The 18820-nt window shown below is 45.3% G+C and overlaps 5 protein-coding genes across 5 annotated transcripts; 2 read left to right on the forward strand and 3 right to left on the reverse strand.

Moving 5' to 3' along the window:
- Positions 1 to 3615: 3615 nt before the first annotated feature.
- N7469_009254 (TNT domain-containing protein) lies at positions 3616 to 4444 on the reverse strand (the record flags this gene model as incomplete). Its single annotated transcript, XM_056648172.1, has 2 exons — positions 3616 to 4254; positions 4355 to 4444. 2 exons carry the CDS (start codon positions 4442 to 4444, stop codon positions 3616 to 3618), a joined length of 729 nt encoding a protein of 242 aa, XP_056497937.1.
- A 2511-nt stretch (positions 4445 to 6955) lies between these two features.
- On the reverse strand, positions 6956 to 8381 carry N7469_009255 (uncharacterized protein; the record flags this gene model as incomplete). The annotated part of the gene is made up of 3 exons (XM_056648173.1): positions 6956 to 7123; positions 7177 to 8233; positions 8314 to 8381. The coding sequence occupies 3 exons, from the start codon at positions 8379 to 8381 to the stop codon at positions 6956 to 6958; spliced, it is 1293 nt and encodes a 430-aa protein (XP_056497938.1).
- Positions 8382 to 10890: 2509 nt separating this feature from the next.
- On the forward strand, positions 10891 to 11632 carry N7469_009256 (DUF4396 domain-containing protein; the record flags this gene model as incomplete). Its single annotated transcript, XM_056648174.1, has 2 exons — positions 10891 to 11245; positions 11340 to 11632. 2 exons carry the CDS (start codon positions 10891 to 10893, stop codon positions 11630 to 11632), a joined length of 648 nt encoding a protein of 215 aa, XP_056497939.1.
- Positions 11633 to 12740: 1108 nt separating this feature from the next.
- N7469_009257 (uncharacterized protein) lies at positions 12741 to 14453 on the forward strand (the record flags this gene model as incomplete). The annotated part of the gene is made up of 1 exon (XM_056648175.1): positions 12741 to 14453. One exon carries the CDS (start codon positions 12741 to 12743, stop codon positions 14451 to 14453), a length of 1713 nt encoding a protein of 570 aa, XP_056497940.1.
- A 911-nt stretch (positions 14454 to 15364) lies between these two features.
- On the reverse strand, positions 15365 to 18196 carry N7469_009258 (Mechanosensitive ion channel family; the record flags this gene model as incomplete). The annotated part of the gene is made up of 1 exon (XM_056648176.1): positions 15365 to 18196. The coding sequence occupies one exon, from the start codon at positions 18194 to 18196 to the stop codon at positions 15365 to 15367; it is 2832 nt and encodes a 943-aa protein (XP_056497941.1).
- Positions 18197 to 18820: the final 624 nt, after the last annotated feature.

An 18820-nucleotide genomic window follows, 5' to 3' on the forward strand; every position in this document is an offset into this window, starting at 1 on the left:
GAACGCAAATCAACTAATCAAATTCTTCATTAGTGGTATCTTGTCTGCAGTAACAACAATATTAAGAAATGTTTCTTTTCTTTCTCATTTACTACTAGCCGTTCGGACTATTATATTGACTATAGGAAAGAAAGGAAGAAAAATTAGGATTTGGGTCTAAACATAGCAGCATTACCCTGCGCGAGCAATGGTGATTCAAATTAGCTTGGTGCTTTGTCAGGATGGCCTGACAAAATAAAGACCCAAGACCCGAACGAATATATAGTTGGCCTGACCAGATTTTCTCGCCTTCCGGTCCCATTTTATTCTAACAGGCACATTGTGGAAGTGAACAAAACACCACAACGTCCGGATGGAAATTACGCTAGGATGACCAAAAAGCTCGCATTCGCCAAATCATAAAACATTGTTCTCTCTTTACATATTATTGAAAATTGGTGGCAGGAAAAGTGAAATACTCTCAACCAATAGAAACTCGAACGAAAACCCTGGACTGGGGTCGCGTGTAGAAAAATTATTAGACACAAAGCACCAGCGCACCACTCTGTCTTTTAATCGCCTATGAAAGTGGTGGCAGGATAGTATCCGATTTCATAGGAGACGGGTTCTGTTTGTAGACTACAAGACTCACAAGCTCGCTTGGAACAGTCCTGTCAAACATGGAAACGTTACAGTCTAGATCAATCTTGTGTAACTATCAGTGTTCTTTCATCGGGGTCAAGATTACAAAGGCAGCTGTGAGTTTCAGGTTAGATTGTGACTTTTTCAAGGTATCTGCTATACGCTAGCATAGATGAACTTCAAGCTCTTATCAGTTCATGCCGATTGGTTACAGGTCAATGGAGGATGAGTGACGACTGACAAGTGACGAGGAACAACGGGTAGCCAACTACGGATGAATTTAACATAAGGTTGCGGGGTCGGATGATCGGCGTTCATCATGTGGTTATCCGCTTTGGACAGGGCTATAAGAATGGTATCCAATGAATTATGAACCCGCGTGAGGATAAGCAATGGTGGAGATCCCGAAACAGAACATTACTGTGAAGACTAATTGCCTACATGTATCACCTTGACCGCAGATGTCTCAATTGATCTTCCGGGAGTCGATAATGATTGATACCCCATGGGATCAAAAGGCCCGGCTGATAGTACACGTAGATATGAGCACGTTGAACTCATCATACAAGAACTTTACCATCTCCTATCCAAGTATAAGTCTGGTTAGTCTAGCAAATAGTCTCATAGTTCTTCAACCTTGAACTGCCTGGAAGCATAACAGACATATTCACACAAGGACGGTCGCTCGGGAATAAGGGCACTGGGCAATCGCCAAATATCAAAGATTAGCCCATGATGGTCGAAAATTTACAACGGCCAGCCGCTTCTGCGATCTGAGAAAGAGTCAGCAATGGATGCTAATTTTATTACATATAATCTTTATCTTGGAGGGTGCAAGTCGTGGCGCCATAATGGTCCTATCGCGCTGCTAAGGAGGTTGATGAGTTGGCTAGCGACAGCCCTGTCGCTAGCCTGGAGGCAACAAGGTAGGTCTGGGTCGGTTCGGGCAGAGTGTCGACCCGACAAGCAGATCCAGTCGGACTCGTCATAATTCATTTATCATTGCTGTTTGGGCGGCACATAGACCCTCGGCCACCTACTGATATTCTTCTATTGGAAAGCAATGCAAGTCAATTTGCCCAATCCTCCACATCGACAGCTATGGAAAAAAAAAAAAACATATGAATCCTCCAACCAATTCGCAAGAGACCCTAATCGAATCACAACTATATTGCTTCTCCGTTTTCTATCCACATCTGTGTCGAGACGCAAGTAAACCTTTCCAATAACGGGCATTCTTTCTCTTTTGTCCGCCGACGATTCTAAATTTACATTTCTCGTAAAGACATCGGTAAGTCCAATGATCGCGCGACTTCTCGTGTTGTTGGCGACTTGGAATATTGCAGTGGCAACGGGGATTCTCTTTTTGATAGCCCATCCAATCGTCCGCAACAAACCTTGGACACGTATAACAGCGACGGTACTGTCTGTACCTATTTCCATTGCGATTGGTGCGACTCTTGCGAACCCCCATCACCTTCCCGCAGCATCGCTCATTCCGTCTAAGGAGAGTACGGGCCATATTGATTGACCAAGTAAGCTTGGTAGTTAAGAGGCGATAAAGGACTGTACGAAAAGATCTGGGCTTACAACAACCTAAGAGACTGCCAATCCAGAAATTAAAAATGAATGAGAAAGAAGCAGAGGTAGAAACGGGATATATATACCCTGTGGTTTCAACACAACCTTACCTTGTTTGTCTTTGGGGGTTTGGAAACCCCCAAAGACAAACAGATGCCCAACCCCAACTTGGGCAAACACCCAAGTGTTGAACACGTGTTCTATTGATCAGTTGACTATCGTCGCCCAATCGTTCAGACTCAAGACTCAGCCCATTTCGGTTTTATACATAAATGACAGTGATGAGAGGATCCACGTGTACGTGGAGGGCCCCGGACGATAGGAGGCGCTAAGCGCTAAGCCGAATTAGTAAGTCCTGGGTGATGAAATGGGATCAGTATGTTGGATACTGACGCTCTTCCCGAAAGTGGGCGAGACTGGATGTAGTTTAGCACTACGTAGTATGCGTCAGTATGGACACACGAAGATACCCTGTTGGGTTAGTGGAGTAAATGAGGGAAAGCCAGGGTTTCACTTCAGAAGGTATGTATACGAAATGTTCGGGAATGGTATGTAATACAGTACGGCTCTGGGACCCAGCTACGGGCGCTCTGAAGGCAATCTTGAGCACTCATAGTCTTGTGTCTTGTCATGATGGTCGAATCTTTGCAAGGCCAAGCTTCTGCCGGCCCCACTTTTATGCGACCCGCTCAATCTTTGATCTACGCTAAAGCCCTCGAATACACCAGCATCCGTTGAACCGCGAAAAAAAAAAAGCGAGAAAGTAGGATACCATCTTAGACGCAGGGAGTTTTTGATACCATTGACCACGGTGAAGCACTGACACTTGAACTGGGGCAACGCTGAGTAATGACCAACAGGTTCTCCTTGAATCCGATCCATTTATCACCGCATCACAGATCTTCAGATCTATCAAGTTCTCAATAATTTCTCGCTGAAGATAGTCTAATTAGGCAGCAGACTCCTACAACACCCTGCAGTAATATTAGGGGTTTTCTTATTTCCTGTCTACCTTCGCACTGTTTGAACTGCTGTTTCGTACTTTATCTAATCAATTCGTTCTATCTGGACCACCGTACACGGTGGTCTAACAACTAAAGAACCAAATCTAGAGAGAAAAACAGAAGAGAAGTCCTATCTACTTGAAGGAAGAGCTAACCATTATAGGGCCCTTCTCTGGAAACTCCCGTTCTCTCTGGAAAGTTCCATGCACCCTCAAATGGGCCAGTTGTCTCCGGTGGATACGCGCCCGAATCTCCACGATCATAACAGATGGTAAAAACTCTAGTCCCTCCGAGTGATGCCTGAAATCTTGATTTCTAATAACCTCAAATATAACTCAGCTGAATTTCGGTACAAACACAAAACAATTTTGATCTGTGCACAGAACCATAGCCACAAGTAGAAGGAAGACTATTGAGGAGAAGGCAAGTAATCTGCAGCAAAATCTGCAGCCTCATCGTACTCCCTCTTTTCCAAGACCTTCAGCTTGTTAGAATCAACCAAACCGGCCACGGTCTGGTTCCCTTGCAAGACAAACTGCGTACCGAGGCCCGGCTGCTCAAACCAGCCCGCAACCGGTCCCAAGGCGACAGTAATCGGTTCTATCACTTGATACACATGGTAGTTGTAAGGGAAACTACTATTTTCCGGAGCGAACAAGTTCTTAGGTGGTAGCCCGCGCTCGATGTAAGGTGCACCAAGTGGAGCCAAGAAGGTACCGCTTGGATCACCAAATCGGTCTACTTTTCGTCCTACCTCCAAGGTGGCAATTCCAGAGATGGGTGTCTGATTTGTTGTATTTGCGAACCCGTTGGCACCGGGGTAGATAAGATAGGCGTTCGGATCTGAGACGTTTAAGCTGTATTTTGCGAGAAACTCGTAGGGGCAAAGGTCGCCAAAGCGGTGATATGTTGCGACTTCTGTTGAAAGGGGGAAGTATTGAGGGAGTTTGATTGGGCCAAGGCGTGGATCACCACACACAGCAGACTTGTTTTGGAAGGTGATTCCTTTACAGGGATCGGGGTAGCATCTTGCTGGGTAATCAGAATCCTAAATACGATAAGGTACATATGTCAATAAAATACTAGGTCAAAAGGAGATAGCAACCTTGTAATTAAAAATACTGAGGCCTCAATAGGGGGAAACAAACCGTGTTACCATTTGTATGTTTCAGCGTGACATAGGATGAAGTATCAGCTAGTGCGACTCCAAAGAGGAGGGTAAATATCGCGATCCGCATATTGACAGGACGGTTCGATAGAGAAAGAGGAGAAAACCAGGTGAGGATCGTACTTAGTATTGACTGCGAGACGATTGACTTTTGCAAATACCCAGTTTTCCCTACAGCAGCTTATATAGCTCATCATGCTGTACTTCCTTTGAAAAATCATAGTGTAGCGTTTAATTGGAATCCAAGCCTAAGAATGCCTTTTTCTCTATTCTAGTTTTCAGCTCTGCGTATCATGAGGTTCTTAATCAAAGTGAAAATATTCCATATGGCAGAGTAGTACTCCATTCATTTTCATGAATGTGACATTGGGTTAGGCGCTCTCGATTATAGAATTCTACTACGTTCAAAACCGTGGAAATTTCAATGGGTAATCATGTACTTTTTGTTGATGGAATGCCAAAAATTAGAAAGGGTAGGAGTTATTCGATGAGAAAAACTCATGTCCACGGCTTAAATATTTCGGCAGTAAAGTTCCGTAATTGGAATTTACCCCTTAGACGCTGCTCAGAGCGACCCCATGCCCTTTCAGTCGTTACTTTGGGAACCGACACTAGTTTATTGGGTAAGGCTGGAACCCCCACGGTTATAAAATTCTCAAAGGTATGAGTCAAATAACACCGATCAATCATTCTAGGGTTAGCTCGAAATGGTATTATTAGAGTAATTATGAGTCCCTGTAAATTAATAATTCCTGAGTACTACATATAGTATAACAGGAAATAAGATAAAGAAAATCTTACGGCAGCCATAGATACCTGACTATCGCAATGCTTACTTGGTGTCTATTATCGCATAAGCCAAGTAGATGCTGAACCGCTCAGCGCTTATGCACTTAGATTTAGATAGGTTCGGATTCGACAGTTCACTCAAGCGTTCTTTACCTGGGGAGTGGCATGCTGCCCAAAAATATGCGTATGTACTTGTGATCAGGAGGCACATATGGCGGCGTAGGGCCAGACGCCGTGTCTTTGCTTCTCAGGCCTTGACCATCATTCCACGAAGGCTGATCCTAGCGATACATATTATCCGTGGCGTTGTCATTATTTGTGTTATTCGACGGGGAAAGGGTGATGGAAAGCCATTCCCGGGGAAAGATGAAAATAAAGGCCCGGGTATACAGTAGTTTTCGAAATCAGTTTGACCCCAAACTCTTTCGACTTGATTGCCGGAAAATAATTCCTTAGTCTGCGAGCTCTGATTGGATGTTATTTTAAGCTTCTGGGCTCAGACCGCTTTCCACTATAGTCAATGAATCTTACAATACGCCTTCAGTACCGTTTATGCTGTAATTTACATGAAATTAGCTGAATACGGGTCCACCCTCCCCCACACTTCTCTGCATGACAATCAAGAACTTCACGTACGACGACTTTCTGCTTACCGCTATTAGAGCAGACAACATGGCTCCAAGGCTCTCATCTTCAAAACTTGCTCTCATACATAATATGATCTAGAGCAAATCTTTTCGCACTTCTGAAATCGCTGAGCAAGCAGAATCATCATCAGTATCCGCAACAACTTGCGACAATTTGGTACCTTATACGCACTTAAAACCCGAGTAGGTCGAAAACGAACTGTATCACCTCTAATGATCGAAGCACTCTGTAAAAATTTATATGAAAAACCTGGTTTCTACCTTGAGGATATGGTTGTATTCCTATGGGATGAGTTTCAGGTTATGGTTAAATCTTTAGTATCAGAAAAGTTTTATGGCAAAAGATTGGTCTGGAAGAATGGTATAGAGATGTAATAAAAAAAATGAGTTTACGGGATTATTATCTATGTTATCTATCAGATTTCAAATTATACCATCTAGTCTACGCTGATGAATCTGGATGCGATAAACGTGACTTGATCAACTGTGATTCCTCTGAACTTCCTGCAGCGAGCTTGGTTCCACTTTAAGCTGTGAAAAGGCTGCAGTACCTCCACTCCCTGGGTTGATGCGTCTCCCCACGGAGACATAATGGTGGTATGTTACACAAGTGCTGAGAAATCGAAATCAGTCCTACACGTCAAAGAGTGCACAACCCAGTTGGTCTGCAGGTTGCCACGGGGTGCTACAACTACACTACCGCCACTGGCCCCATGGTACAGTAGAATTCGAATACAATGTACCCTTGGACAGTTCCGCGTTTTATTGCGCTAAACTGATTTTGGTTGGAGAAGATCCTTACCATCTTTTCTTAATGTATCTCTTGTAGGTCACCAAATTTACCGTAATTACAGCATCCGGCATTAGGCTGACTGTACTCGGATCTGACAGCAGACTACTCCTCCGACAACCAGAGCGTGTTTCTCGGCCCACACCCCAAACCGCCTGATCCATCATTGACTGAATCGTGAAAATCAAATTATATGCGGTTCTTCTTTCAATCTCTGCATGAATCTCATCAGTCCCTCCCCGGGCAGTATAATTCACAATGGAATATACCTACTTTTTCTGAAAGTCATCCCCTGTGTCTACTTCTACCCCACGCTTCTGCCTATCCAGTAGAAGCTCAAGATTGAAGCGAACTTCTATTGAGCTATGAGCCAGGAAGTCCCCAATACAAAGATTGAGGAAACTGCCAAAGCAGCAATCACTTGTCCGATATTAGACATAGCCTGATGGTCCTTCCCTTGGATCGTTTTTTTCTTAGCAAGCTCAACACTTTTGAGCTCCAGAGTCTCGGCAAACTTCTCAATCTAGTCAAGTCAGCTATAGTCAACAACCCTTCATCGTCTATAGAAATACCAACCTCTTCACATGCAATACAAATTCTTAGGAAATTCGGATCCACGGGGTCGTTTTTTCGTTTAATTCGACGAACATAACGACAAAAGACCTTCACCACGCCCTCAAGATCTTGACTGGACTCAACCATCAACTGCAACGCGTCCCCTTTGGTGATTTTAGCGTTTTGTTTAAAAATCACCGGATTGCGAAAGCACAACTCCAGCGTAGCCAAAGCCATGGATTGTGGAATCGCGCAGAAATTGAACACGCTCTGTTCACGCAAGCCTGCAAGATATGACAAAGTATCAGATACATGTTCCATAGCATTCAAAACCATCTCAGAGCTGCAATTAAGCGCGTTCCTGAGATACTTGGGCTCGAACAGATCTTCAAATTTGTCGACGTGATTGGACCATATTTCTCTGGGCCAGAACCGGCGGCCGTTATCGAAATCTTCACGAATGTCGCGGATTATGTTGTTCTTTTGCAAGAGGAGACCCATTGATCTATACAGTGAGTGATTGGTCAAGTTACGCTCGCCCATTTCGGCCTCGACGAAAAGCTGAGTCAAACCCTCGCCAACAATTCCGGCTACATGCCAGCAATAAAGGTCATAGTCTTCCACAGAACTCACGCTCACATCCTCAAGAACCGCCTTTCTCGCAAAATCAGCCATACCATTACCCATTCTGTCAGTGACATCTTTGATAATCGATTGGTAAGCGGGTTTCAATTTCCTGAACTCAGTAATGACATTGTCAAACTGCTCCAGTAGCGCGCGATCCCTTTCTTCTGGACGATTGCCGGTAAACGTCCAGCCATCTTGATCTAGATAATCTTTGAAGCTTCGAAGGAGTGGCTCTTTGATAGTAAAGGGAATTGATGTATCATCTTCAATCGTATCGAGTCCTCGCAGTATCAGGTAAAACACGCATACAGGCAAGAGTAGCTCGGGGTGTAGCTCTTTAACAACAGGGCTGAAGCTGCGGCCTGTCTGATCCAAGAATTTGAAGCAGATTTTGGCTGTGATTGACTCTTGCGTTTCGTCTCGCTTATGTATGGGAACGTGTCGTAGTTTCCTGCAGAGTTGATAGACGCAGGGTCAGCAAGTTTCGGCAGTCATTCAAGAGAGAGATCTAAGACGCAGTTCTAGACCCACCATTGAACCAGCACCCCTAATTGATTCGGATTAAAAGCAAAGTAGAGAGCATCCTCAGCAACACCCATGATGACAGGTGACAGGGTGAGGAAAATACGATCAGACAGAACAGTAATACGCATTCCCGAACTTCTTTTATGGCATATAACAGCCATATATATGACCGGGGATAGGATTCGAATTTCTGCCGAACCCCGACCGGCTTTCGGTGGCATCTCGGGACAGAGGCTAGTCGCCCTCCAAAGGTCGGGGTCGGCGGTCGGGAAACATTGCATCAGTGCTTCAATTGGTACGGCAACGGGGTCCTCATAATACGCCCTTCCCTCTTCCCACTTGTGAAACGGAAAGAATCGGAGAGGATATAGGTTATATCTACCTTTAGAGTCGAAGCTATTCTTAATAAGACAGAACGAGATCTAGGCGTTAGCGCGTAATCCGAGGTTTGTTTGCATTTTTCGTGTTGAATAAATTGAGATACATAATCCACCTGAGACGGTTTTATTCTAAAAGTAATCAGGATCCTTAAATTGTCCACATTAGCTTTACGGGATAATCCATATTGAATTGGAGAGTGGTAACGAGCGCACGAATAAGATGCTCCGCAGAAAATCAAATACGCGGAGAGCGGGCAGACGATCTTGCCAGTTTGTCCAATCTACCAAGAAATTCTACAGGGCTGAATGGATCATTACAGGTTTATCACAATACGTTGACAATTTTGTATCATTACCGTCTCGTTTCTGCCCAACTAACAGAGCGGTGATACTAAACAAGATTAGCGTATCTCGGAATCTATCTTCCGGCAATCAAGTCGAAAGAGTTCTGAGGTCAAACTGGTTTCGAAAACTACTGTAATGTAGAGACCAACACAGCCTGTTCATCCTGGGAACGCACGGCACGTTTCTCAGCACTTAAGAGCGCCCGAGGCATTGGCTCCTATTATTGCGGATTCACTTCATTTAGCTCGGAATGTGCTGGCGAGCAGCTGATCAAAATCCCATATGTGGAAATTTGATCGATGAAATGCGAAATAAAGATCAGAGAGTTGCACTCCAGGATGCAGCAGAATCAGTTCAATTTTAAAAAAACGTGACTTTCAGAATACAGTTCACATACTGTAAAAAGACAGGCACAATCCCAGCACCTAGTGATACTATGCATTCGAAGATGCAGCAAGATCGACTAGAATCGACCCTTCGATTGATAGTAGCTTGTCGATAGCTTACATCTTGAGGGTTTAGCCTCCAACTGGGTGGCTGTATGTCCTACTACACTGTCAAGACGTGACAAAAGAATGATGCGTTGAGTGAATGTTTAAATGTGCAACAACGAAAGCAATTGAACTTTCGATACAAATATAAATTCAAGATAGACAGAATTGTCGTTTCTACCGGAGCCTATTTTAAGTACTACCTAAGTTAGGTAACTTTGTAAATCTATAATTCCCAATGGAGGTCTACTTCGGTGATAGTCAGGCTAAGGATTTATTCTTTGAGGTATTGATTGTTACCTAACAATCATGAATAGATATCCATGTAGGATCTGGTATATTGCCGGCCGCATGACCTCACCATCTGATCCTCCACTGTATGTTATTAAAGGTTGCTGTACTCTTCATAGACCAATACTATGGCTGGTAGGAACTCTACATGACTTCGTAACTCCAAGCTTAGAGCGGTCCTAACTATCAAGGTAAACCGGAATGGACCTACTTCGATGACATGAGCCTCTCGCAAAACATATCGAATAATTTCATTGCCCATGAGGAGCCTTTCATATTAGTTGTCTTTGAGAGGGAAATGAACAATAAGAAGTCTTTGTATTCAAGGGTCACTCTATACGGTATGAAGATAAAGTCCAAATATTATAAGACAGTTCATCCTACCCCGATTCTGGAAGACCTATCATGCTAACGATAGGGCCACGGCCTGTCAAAATGCACTACCATTTATCTATCACCGGCTACGGAATAATCCGGAATTACCCATATCTTGCTCTCTTACTTATTACTATCTTAAGTGAGTTGAGGGAAATGGAAGAGGCGGAGTTTGATCTCATTTTCATATCCATCGCAATCCTATTCACGGAACCCTTTCTGTTGAACTCTGACCAGTATAAATCATGTTGTATTGAACAATGGATTGTTCAAAAAGAAGTATACCATCCATGGTACACTTCTGGCTGCGCTCACGAATTTTCCTACTCATCCATTTCCTATCATTTGAGAATTCAGTTCATGTGATTCCAGAACTATATATAGGTATATACCACATATCTCAAGTTGATATAATAAACATTTTCTAAAATGATAACAAGAGTAAAGCAATGTTTTGGATACAATTAAAACATATATTTAATATCAAAACTCGTTGCTCGTACCAACCCCCCTTATTAACCGCGGCATTGAGGCATTGAGGCATTTGTGCGTTAAAGCCGGTGGATCCGCCAATGGCACTTTTCACGCTGTCAGCAAGTCAGATTTATAAAAAGAGCATACCAGTGCCAGCAAAAAGTCGACCAACTGGAACAGGATATCTTTTTCTACTTAATATGCAGATATGCACTCTGTATAGAAGCATGTTCCGAGCACCAGGCTCATTTTGTTTCCGGGCACGGGGATTCGTGCCCCTGCAGCGCCCCCGTGGATATCGCCCCCTGTCGCGAACATCATCACAATCTGCTTCTTCAAAACAGAATACCTCGCCAGATACTCCCCAAAGCCATGAACCTCGCAGCCGTGCGACAAGTGCTACCTCTGAGAAGTCCTCGGTGCTGAGCTCGTCCTTCTGGTCTTGTCGCTCCACGTGGCGACGAGCCGGGATCAACACTTTACGCTGTTTAATCGGGTGCACAGTCGGCGATTTCTCAGCCCTATGGACCTTACAATCATATTATCCTGAACTCGGGATGAACTCAATCATGCTCGCTTCCAGTATGTATCAAAGAAATGATTCTCCGACCCCGAAGAGAAGGAGCTCAATGTAAACGTTTGAAATGGAAAATTCAGCTAACGTAGAATGGAAAAGTGGCCTCGGGCATTACAACCTCGATTATTCTCGAAACAATACTATTAAAGCGTGGTGCCGATCAATTGTCATGGACAATGGCGGCGCGGACCGCGATGGGGATGAGTATGGTTTCGATGATCGCGATGGAACTCGCCGAAAATGCGGTAGACTATCATCTCACTGGGGGAATCATTGCATTGCATGATCCTAAGTTTTGGCTTGCGGCTGGTCTATCGATTGGTGCGGGTTATCTTGCACCATTGCCATATAATTACCTTCGATTGCGAAAGTATGGTAAGGCATGCCATTGAAGGAGGGCGAAGTGGTGATGAGGAATAGAGTATGTCCTCGCGAAAACACGGAATGTACGATAGTTAGTGTTTATGTATACTGAAATCTAATCTCTCACCTTTCTCTCCTACATGTAAATTTCTCCGGTTGGCGGGAAAGGTTTGAAGAAACGTTTGTTTCAGCTGTCTAGCAGAAACTATCAAAAGAACATCATTTCTGTAATGGGCAAAAGACTTCATCAAAGTTAATCAGTTCGGCGTACATGAGAAGACCCTGAGACATGAATTTTCCCGGCGGGGGTTGCCGATCTCTTGTAGCAGGTTTACAAGGATGGAGTGAACCGTGGCTGAAAAAGATATGATCGTCGTGTTTCCGCAGGTTACATTGACTTATATGGTTGGCAATTGACCTATCAGTTGAGTAGCATTGTGCATTCTGTAGAAATAAGAAAATGAAAAGGCTGTTTCATGCGGAGGAGTATAGATGAACGAGCATCGGCCTCCGCAGGACACCGCGTGGTCCTGCCTTTAACCTGAACCAGAGAATTGGATTCCATTGCGTTTCAGCGTCAAAGCCATGCGGGCTACGCGGCCTCTCGGGGAGTTTCCTAAAGCGTTCCATCAGTCAGATTCTGCCTGAACTCGATCAGCGAATCTATAAATACGATGCTGGCCGCCGGATCGAAGGGATCAGGGTCAAGTGATATTAATTTGATATCCAGAGTCCGCGAGACTAGAACACCCAGTTTAGATGGTACTCGCTATCCGGTAAAGTGCTGTTTTAATCTATTCCTTCTGCCGATTAAATTTCCCTCGTCTCCTATCTGGCGGCAGTGGCTTGAACGCCAAACCGCCAACGAGCTGGTCATTGGTGCTATTCGCCCCACTGGACCCATCGTCTGACGATTGTTGGTTATGAAAAAAGATGGGAGATCGTCGCATGACGACGTGAATAGAGAATAGGCTGGATTCTTTCTCTGTTAGGTGGTCTTTTTTTCCCACTCTTCATCCAGCCCCATCCCCGTCCTTTTCCCATGTCGAGATAGCAAATTCCCACCCACCCCCTTCAATCCCTTCATTCTCACCTCAATTCGACTCGCTCCGGGGGGTGTTGGAGTCTTAAGACGCCATGCAGATCCTCTCGTGCCAGCGGAGCAGGACCACGATCCTGTTGGCGATCTTTTCAGCCCTGGTGTTTGTCTCTTTGTTGAGATTGAACCACTCTCGAGAGTATTTTCAGAGTAACCCTAATATCGAAATCACCCCGGGCTCTCAACCACAGCCACAATCAATTCAAGATTCACACGTCCATTCAGAAGCTCAATCTCAGCCGCAATTACCACCGCAGCAAAAACCAGAAACTCCCCAGGCGCAGGCGCCTTCACAAAATGAAGCCAACCCCAATCCCCAAAAGGGAGCACAACCTCTTGCTAAACCGGATCCACTCTCGAAACTACAAAATTACGACTGTAGTATAGATCTCGATCTGATCCGACCATTCAAATCCTACGAAGAAAACCGTATCAAGTATTCCCGTTGGGACATTGCAGTCGTTCGCTCGGAGAAATTCTCAGGATGGTCGCAAAATCTGAATGTGCCTCTTCCTGATTCTGAAGCCAACCCCCTTGAACTGGATTTATCCAAGACCAACCCAGCCGTCCAATACAAGCCTCTTCAACCAGCATCATGCAAACCAATCGTGATCGAAGCACCACCAGTGGAGAAAGTCGACGCGTCGCATATTTATGTCGGATTCGCGACAACAATCGAAAGACTCTACGACGATCTCCCCGCCTTCGAGCACTGGGCTGCAAACAACAATCTGCACATGTTCGGACTACTAGAAGAAGTCATCGTGGAAGAAGATCTAGGTGATGGGAACGGAACACAGCTTTTCGCATTAGATCGCTCGCCTGAGATTCGTCAGTTAGAGGAACGCGCGAAGGAGATGGGTATTCATCTTATACTGCAGACATCGTCGGCTGAGTATACGGATCGATATTTCGGCGTTATCAAGATGATGTGGGAGAATCGGGATATCGATGCGAAAACCGAGTGGGCGGTTGTGATTGATGATGATACGTTTTTCCCTTCTATGGGTAATATCGTGCGCAGACTTCGACGCGCGTATGATTCGTCGGAGAAATGGTATATCGGTGCACCTAGTGAGAGCTTCGAGCAGCTTAAGGGTAATATGTGGATGGCGTTTGGTGGTGCGGGTATTTTCATGTCTATGCCTCTTATTGAGGAGATGATGCCTGCTTTTGATGAATGTGATCAGTGGCATGGACCTGGTGATCAGAAGATTGCTCAGTGCGTTTATTGGCATACGCAGACGAAATTGACCTGGGATAAGGGATTGTTCCAACTTGATATCAACAATGATCCGTCTGGATTCTTTGAGTCTGGTCGTCCGTTGCCCTTGTCTGTTCATCATTGGAAATCCAATTTCCAGGTTGATATGGTTGCACTTAGCAAGGTTGCTGCAATTTGTGGTGATAATTGTCTCTTGAACCGCTGGCAGGTGGGAGATTCGAGAGAGTGGTTCTTTACCAATGGGTTCTCTCTTGTGAAATACTCTTCACCCTTGAGTGATGAAGATATGAGGCGTATGGAGTTCACCTGGGAAGAAGACTTCTGGAAGCCAATGGACGATTACTCTTTCACTCTTGCCCCGCTGCGTGAGATGGACTGGGAGAAATTGTCATTCCAATTGCAGGATGCAGTTATTGAAGATGGTGGTCGTCGGGTTCGACAGGTTTACGTTCACCAGCCCGACTTCTTTGATGACGGCCTCACTCAGATTCGGGAAGTTGTTTGGAACCTCATTGATGATCAATGAGTGTATTATTGAGTGCCCAGGAGGCAATTTTCAATGATCAAAGCGTCGTTCCAGTGTTTTCCGCGATGTGCGGTATTAGAGATACACAATTCAGCATTACTTTTCTGTATATAGAATTTCATGAATTTCATCAACATAAACTGAAGCACTGGCATCTTCATGCTTATCCTCTGTCGTAGTTCGTATTCTTTTTGCAAAATAACGACCTAAAGTACAAGTATTGATATGATCGATGTTGATCAGACAGGCAATACACCGCTGACACTCCAGCGTTTAACATTTTGGGCCAGCCTGTTAGTTACATACTCAACCATGCAGACACCACCTAGTGTCGTATAATATCATTGGAATGATATTATAGGCCGCTATAAATACTACTGGTACACCATTATAGAAAGTCCGAATTTTGAAGAATCCCCACGTTAACTTCAGCTATAACGACTTAAAATCCACGGCATCTAAAGAGTTATATAAACAAAACAATCCTGCGCTTTCAATAAATGCATAAACCATATACATTGCGTGTCATGCATCGAAACACAAGGAGAGACAAGAAGGAAAAAGAAGTGGAAAGTAACTTCAATCAATGAATGTAATGTAATGAAAACATTGTATCTGGGTATGATATAAGGAAAGAATTAGACAGCACAAGACCATTTTCAGACCAAGCAAAAAGCCTCAACCTTGAGGACTTGGAAGTTTGCAGTGGAAAATGTAGATGTGAATATATGCAGGCATAGAAGACAACAAGAATGTGAGGTGATTCGCGGGTTTTTTTTCTTGAGGTCAAGAAAAAAGAAAATTGAGATATGTTCATGATTTTTCCATTTTTACTTCAAATCCAAATCCAACAGGAAACGAAACATCCGAGTTGACCCGATACCCAAAGAAATTCGTGCATGAAATCACTCTTAATCACGCTTCTCTTCTGCCTGCGCACCAGAAGCTGCTGGAGCAGGGACCGGCGCACCAGGTGAGATACCACGACCAGATTCCAAATCGTTGCCATCGCGACTGACACTGCTGCGATGACGGAAGAATCGATTGCGAGTAGAAGCTCCGCTTCGAACACTGGCCGCTTCGGTCGAGGGTCGACCTTCTTGCGTCGGGGCGCTGAGATTTGAAGGACGACGGTGACGAGAAGATGTTGCGCTGGCACTGTGACTGCGGCTTGTACGACGTTCTTCTTCTTCCTCGGCGACTTCTTGCATGCGACGTTCGGCGGCCTCGCGGTTGGAACTGCGGACTACATCGTCGATACGGACGGATCGATCTTCGAAAACGTCGCCCATGATGTCGTTGGAGGAAAGATTCGACATACCCAGGGAGAAATCGACGTGTTTGCGAGAAACGGATGCTCCTCGGGCACGCGCGGCGGCGGTGTTCATGCCCTTTCGAAGAATGGATGGATGGCGAGCTGCTGTTCCACTGCTTACACTTGTGTTTTCGGGGATTGCATGAGCGTGCTCGTCGATGGGGACTTCCTCTGCTTCGGTGGGATCTTCTCTTTTCAGAGGGGGGGCGGCGAGTGGGTGGCCATAGTTGACGTGGAAGGGGATGTCGTTCTTCGCACCTGGCCAGTTCATGCGAGGGCCCTCGATGCCGATCTCTTGGAGGGCAATCATGAGCATACAGATGAATTTGTTGCGGCGTTGGAGACGGAGTCCCTCGTTTTGCCAGTTGGATTTGTAGAAGAAGACGACATTCAGGGTAACGGAGAAGTTTTCGGTTACAGCACGCATCTCGGTCAAGATGTTGCTCTGGAAATCACGCTTCTCGCTGCGAACAAACTCCAGAAGGCGCTGGCGAAGACCGTCGAGCTGGTCAATTGTAGTACCATATTTGATGATAATGGGAACAGCCTCGGCAAGAGCACCGGAGCGACGCTGGTTAAGAATGAAAAGACCATTCAGGTAGCTGTTAGGAGCTTGAACGACGTGACCTTGCATCTTCTTGAACTCGGTATACAAAAGAGTGATCTCCTTGACGAAATAATCATCACCAAGACCGGCATCACCGGCATTACCATAGATGGTGACACGGTCGCCAACGTCAAATGGATGCTTAACGAAGACGAAGATGATAGATTGAAGGAACTCCTGTGCAGTAGCAGAGAACAACCAAGAAAGAGCGAGAATGGTAGAACCAGCAGAAGTGAGGACTCCAGCAGCAGAGGTAGAGATCAGCGAGAGGAAGACAATCAAGACAATCACAAACACAAAGGTCATGAAGACATCATCCAGTTTGGAGACGACAGAGTCCAAATCCTTCAGCGAAGCAGTAATCGACTTGCGCTCACGGCCAATGTCAACGCAAACACTCTCGAGTTCTTCCATGGAGATATCACCATTCATATCACGATCGAACATAACGAATGCAGCCTCAGCTTCCTCATTATTGTCAAAAGCCTCCTTCAAATCACCGGAGAAAACAGTATCAAAGCCGTCGCGAACAAAAGTACGGTACAGACGACGAGCGAGAACTTGGCAACCAGAAGTAGATCGAAGCAAAGTCAAGATGACTTGGTAAGGATCAGAGCTATTCTTCACGCGACGACCAGTGAAATCCGCAACAACACCGCCGGCCATATCACCGACTTTGTTGCCAACCTTGGAGACAGCCTTTTGGGCGGCACGTCCGGCCTTACCAGCATAATGCAATGGAGTCTTGATGCCTTCAGGGGTCTGTTTTTCACTTCTCTCTTGGAACGCTTCGTCATCCTCTTCGATCTGATCGCGAGACCATTGGTAGAGTTTCACCAAGCTACCAATCTGGAACTTGTTAATCTCAATGCGATCGGCGTAGGTACGTAGGTGGAAACTGATGGCGATAAGTTGAATAATGACCTTCTCGATCAAATTAAGAATAGTCCAAACAAAGATGACAATGATGATCTTGTTCAAAGTATTCTCCCAGCTGCGAGTCGTCTTGTCGCCATCAACATGGTGATTCTTCATAGTAGGCAGGAAAGAAATCTCAACACCAAGCCACCAAAGGAAAAGAGCAAAGTGAATCTCAAGCTGCTTGGCCATGTCCCGCCATTTCTTTGCGTTGTTGGTGAAGATGCTAGCAACGACACTGGCAACAGGGGGCAGACATTTACCAACGATGCGCCCGGCCCAAAGAGTCAACCAGACGATTTCCAACCAAATGGAGAACCACATCAATTTCACGCCTCCGACACTTGTATTCGGAAATTTGAGTGCACCGACAAGTAAGGGGATCAGAATGAGTAGGACCATGGGCACGATGTAGGTGAGATAGCGAACGAGGAAACTGGACTGATGGATACGTTTGACAAATGCAGACAGTTTGGTATTTGGTTTCTCGGGAGGCTTGTAAATAGCAGCCTTTTCATGGAGAGGATTGGTCGCTTCGTCAAATTCATCGACGGCTTCACTGCGACGCGATCGAGTTCGGCTTATCGAGTTGCGTTCTTCTCCATTTCCATTTTCGCCTTGAGTGGAACGCGACGCGACACGCTCCGCTTGGAGGAGGGTCAGGTCATCTTCCAAACGAGTTGCCTGTTCGCGCCGAGCAGATGGGGTGCTCATTGGAGGTGCTCCATCGGGGTACAAGGCCGTGTCGACTTTGAGGTTATTTTGGTTGCGTCGTTCGCCGGAGGATTCGTTGACGTAGGTGCCATCGTCGGAGGTAGGAGATTCTTGATAACCCGATTGTTCTCCCTGGCGCTGTTCTTGCACGTGGAGAGTTCTTTGATGGGTGTCCGCAGGGCTTGACATCGTGGCACCAGGCCAGTAAAGAATGTGGGGGGTTTGTAGGGGGTGTGGTGGCTACTACGGCTCAACCGTAGTAAAGGGTAGGAATGTAAATCAGTTGGAGAGATACTGATGACCGGGATTATGTACTAGGTATGAATATGAATTAAAAAAAAAAGAAATAAAGAGGGAAGTAGGAGTAGACGTAGACGGAGGGAGAGAAAGGATGGGCGAAAAACGAAGGTGGAAAAGGAAGAAGTTGAGATTTTGAGCAGCTCACAGCGAAGTCCAGCAAAGGCCAAAGAAGAGCGCAGATTCACCGTGAAACCCAGTGGATCATCGGTGGGTCACTCGTCCAGATGGTCTGGACCAAATTCATTAATTTAGGAGGTGGTGGATGGATCTGGAGGAAGATCTGAACAGTCGCGCAGTTATTGGAGAGTCCATCACGAAGCCCTAATTTGGCCAAATCTGGACATCTCCCGTAACGTCTACAACAAACCCCTTTTCTTCATGAATTATTCAATACTTTCCTGAGAGAATTAGACTCGGTAGAATCCATTTACCTATGAACTGAATCAGTCAAATTCATCCAATACACGAGTAATGCAAAATTATGTCTGCAGCCACCTCTTGGCAAACTCCACT

Source organism: Penicillium citrinum, assembly GCF_028827155.1.
Source record: "Penicillium citrinum strain IBT 23319 chromosome Unknown utg000008l:1.0-2707905.0:1.0-2709502.0, whole genome shotgun sequence".
In the NCBI taxonomy this organism is placed as follows: Eukaryota; Fungi; Ascomycota; class Eurotiomycetes; order Eurotiales; family Aspergillaceae; genus Penicillium; species Penicillium citrinum.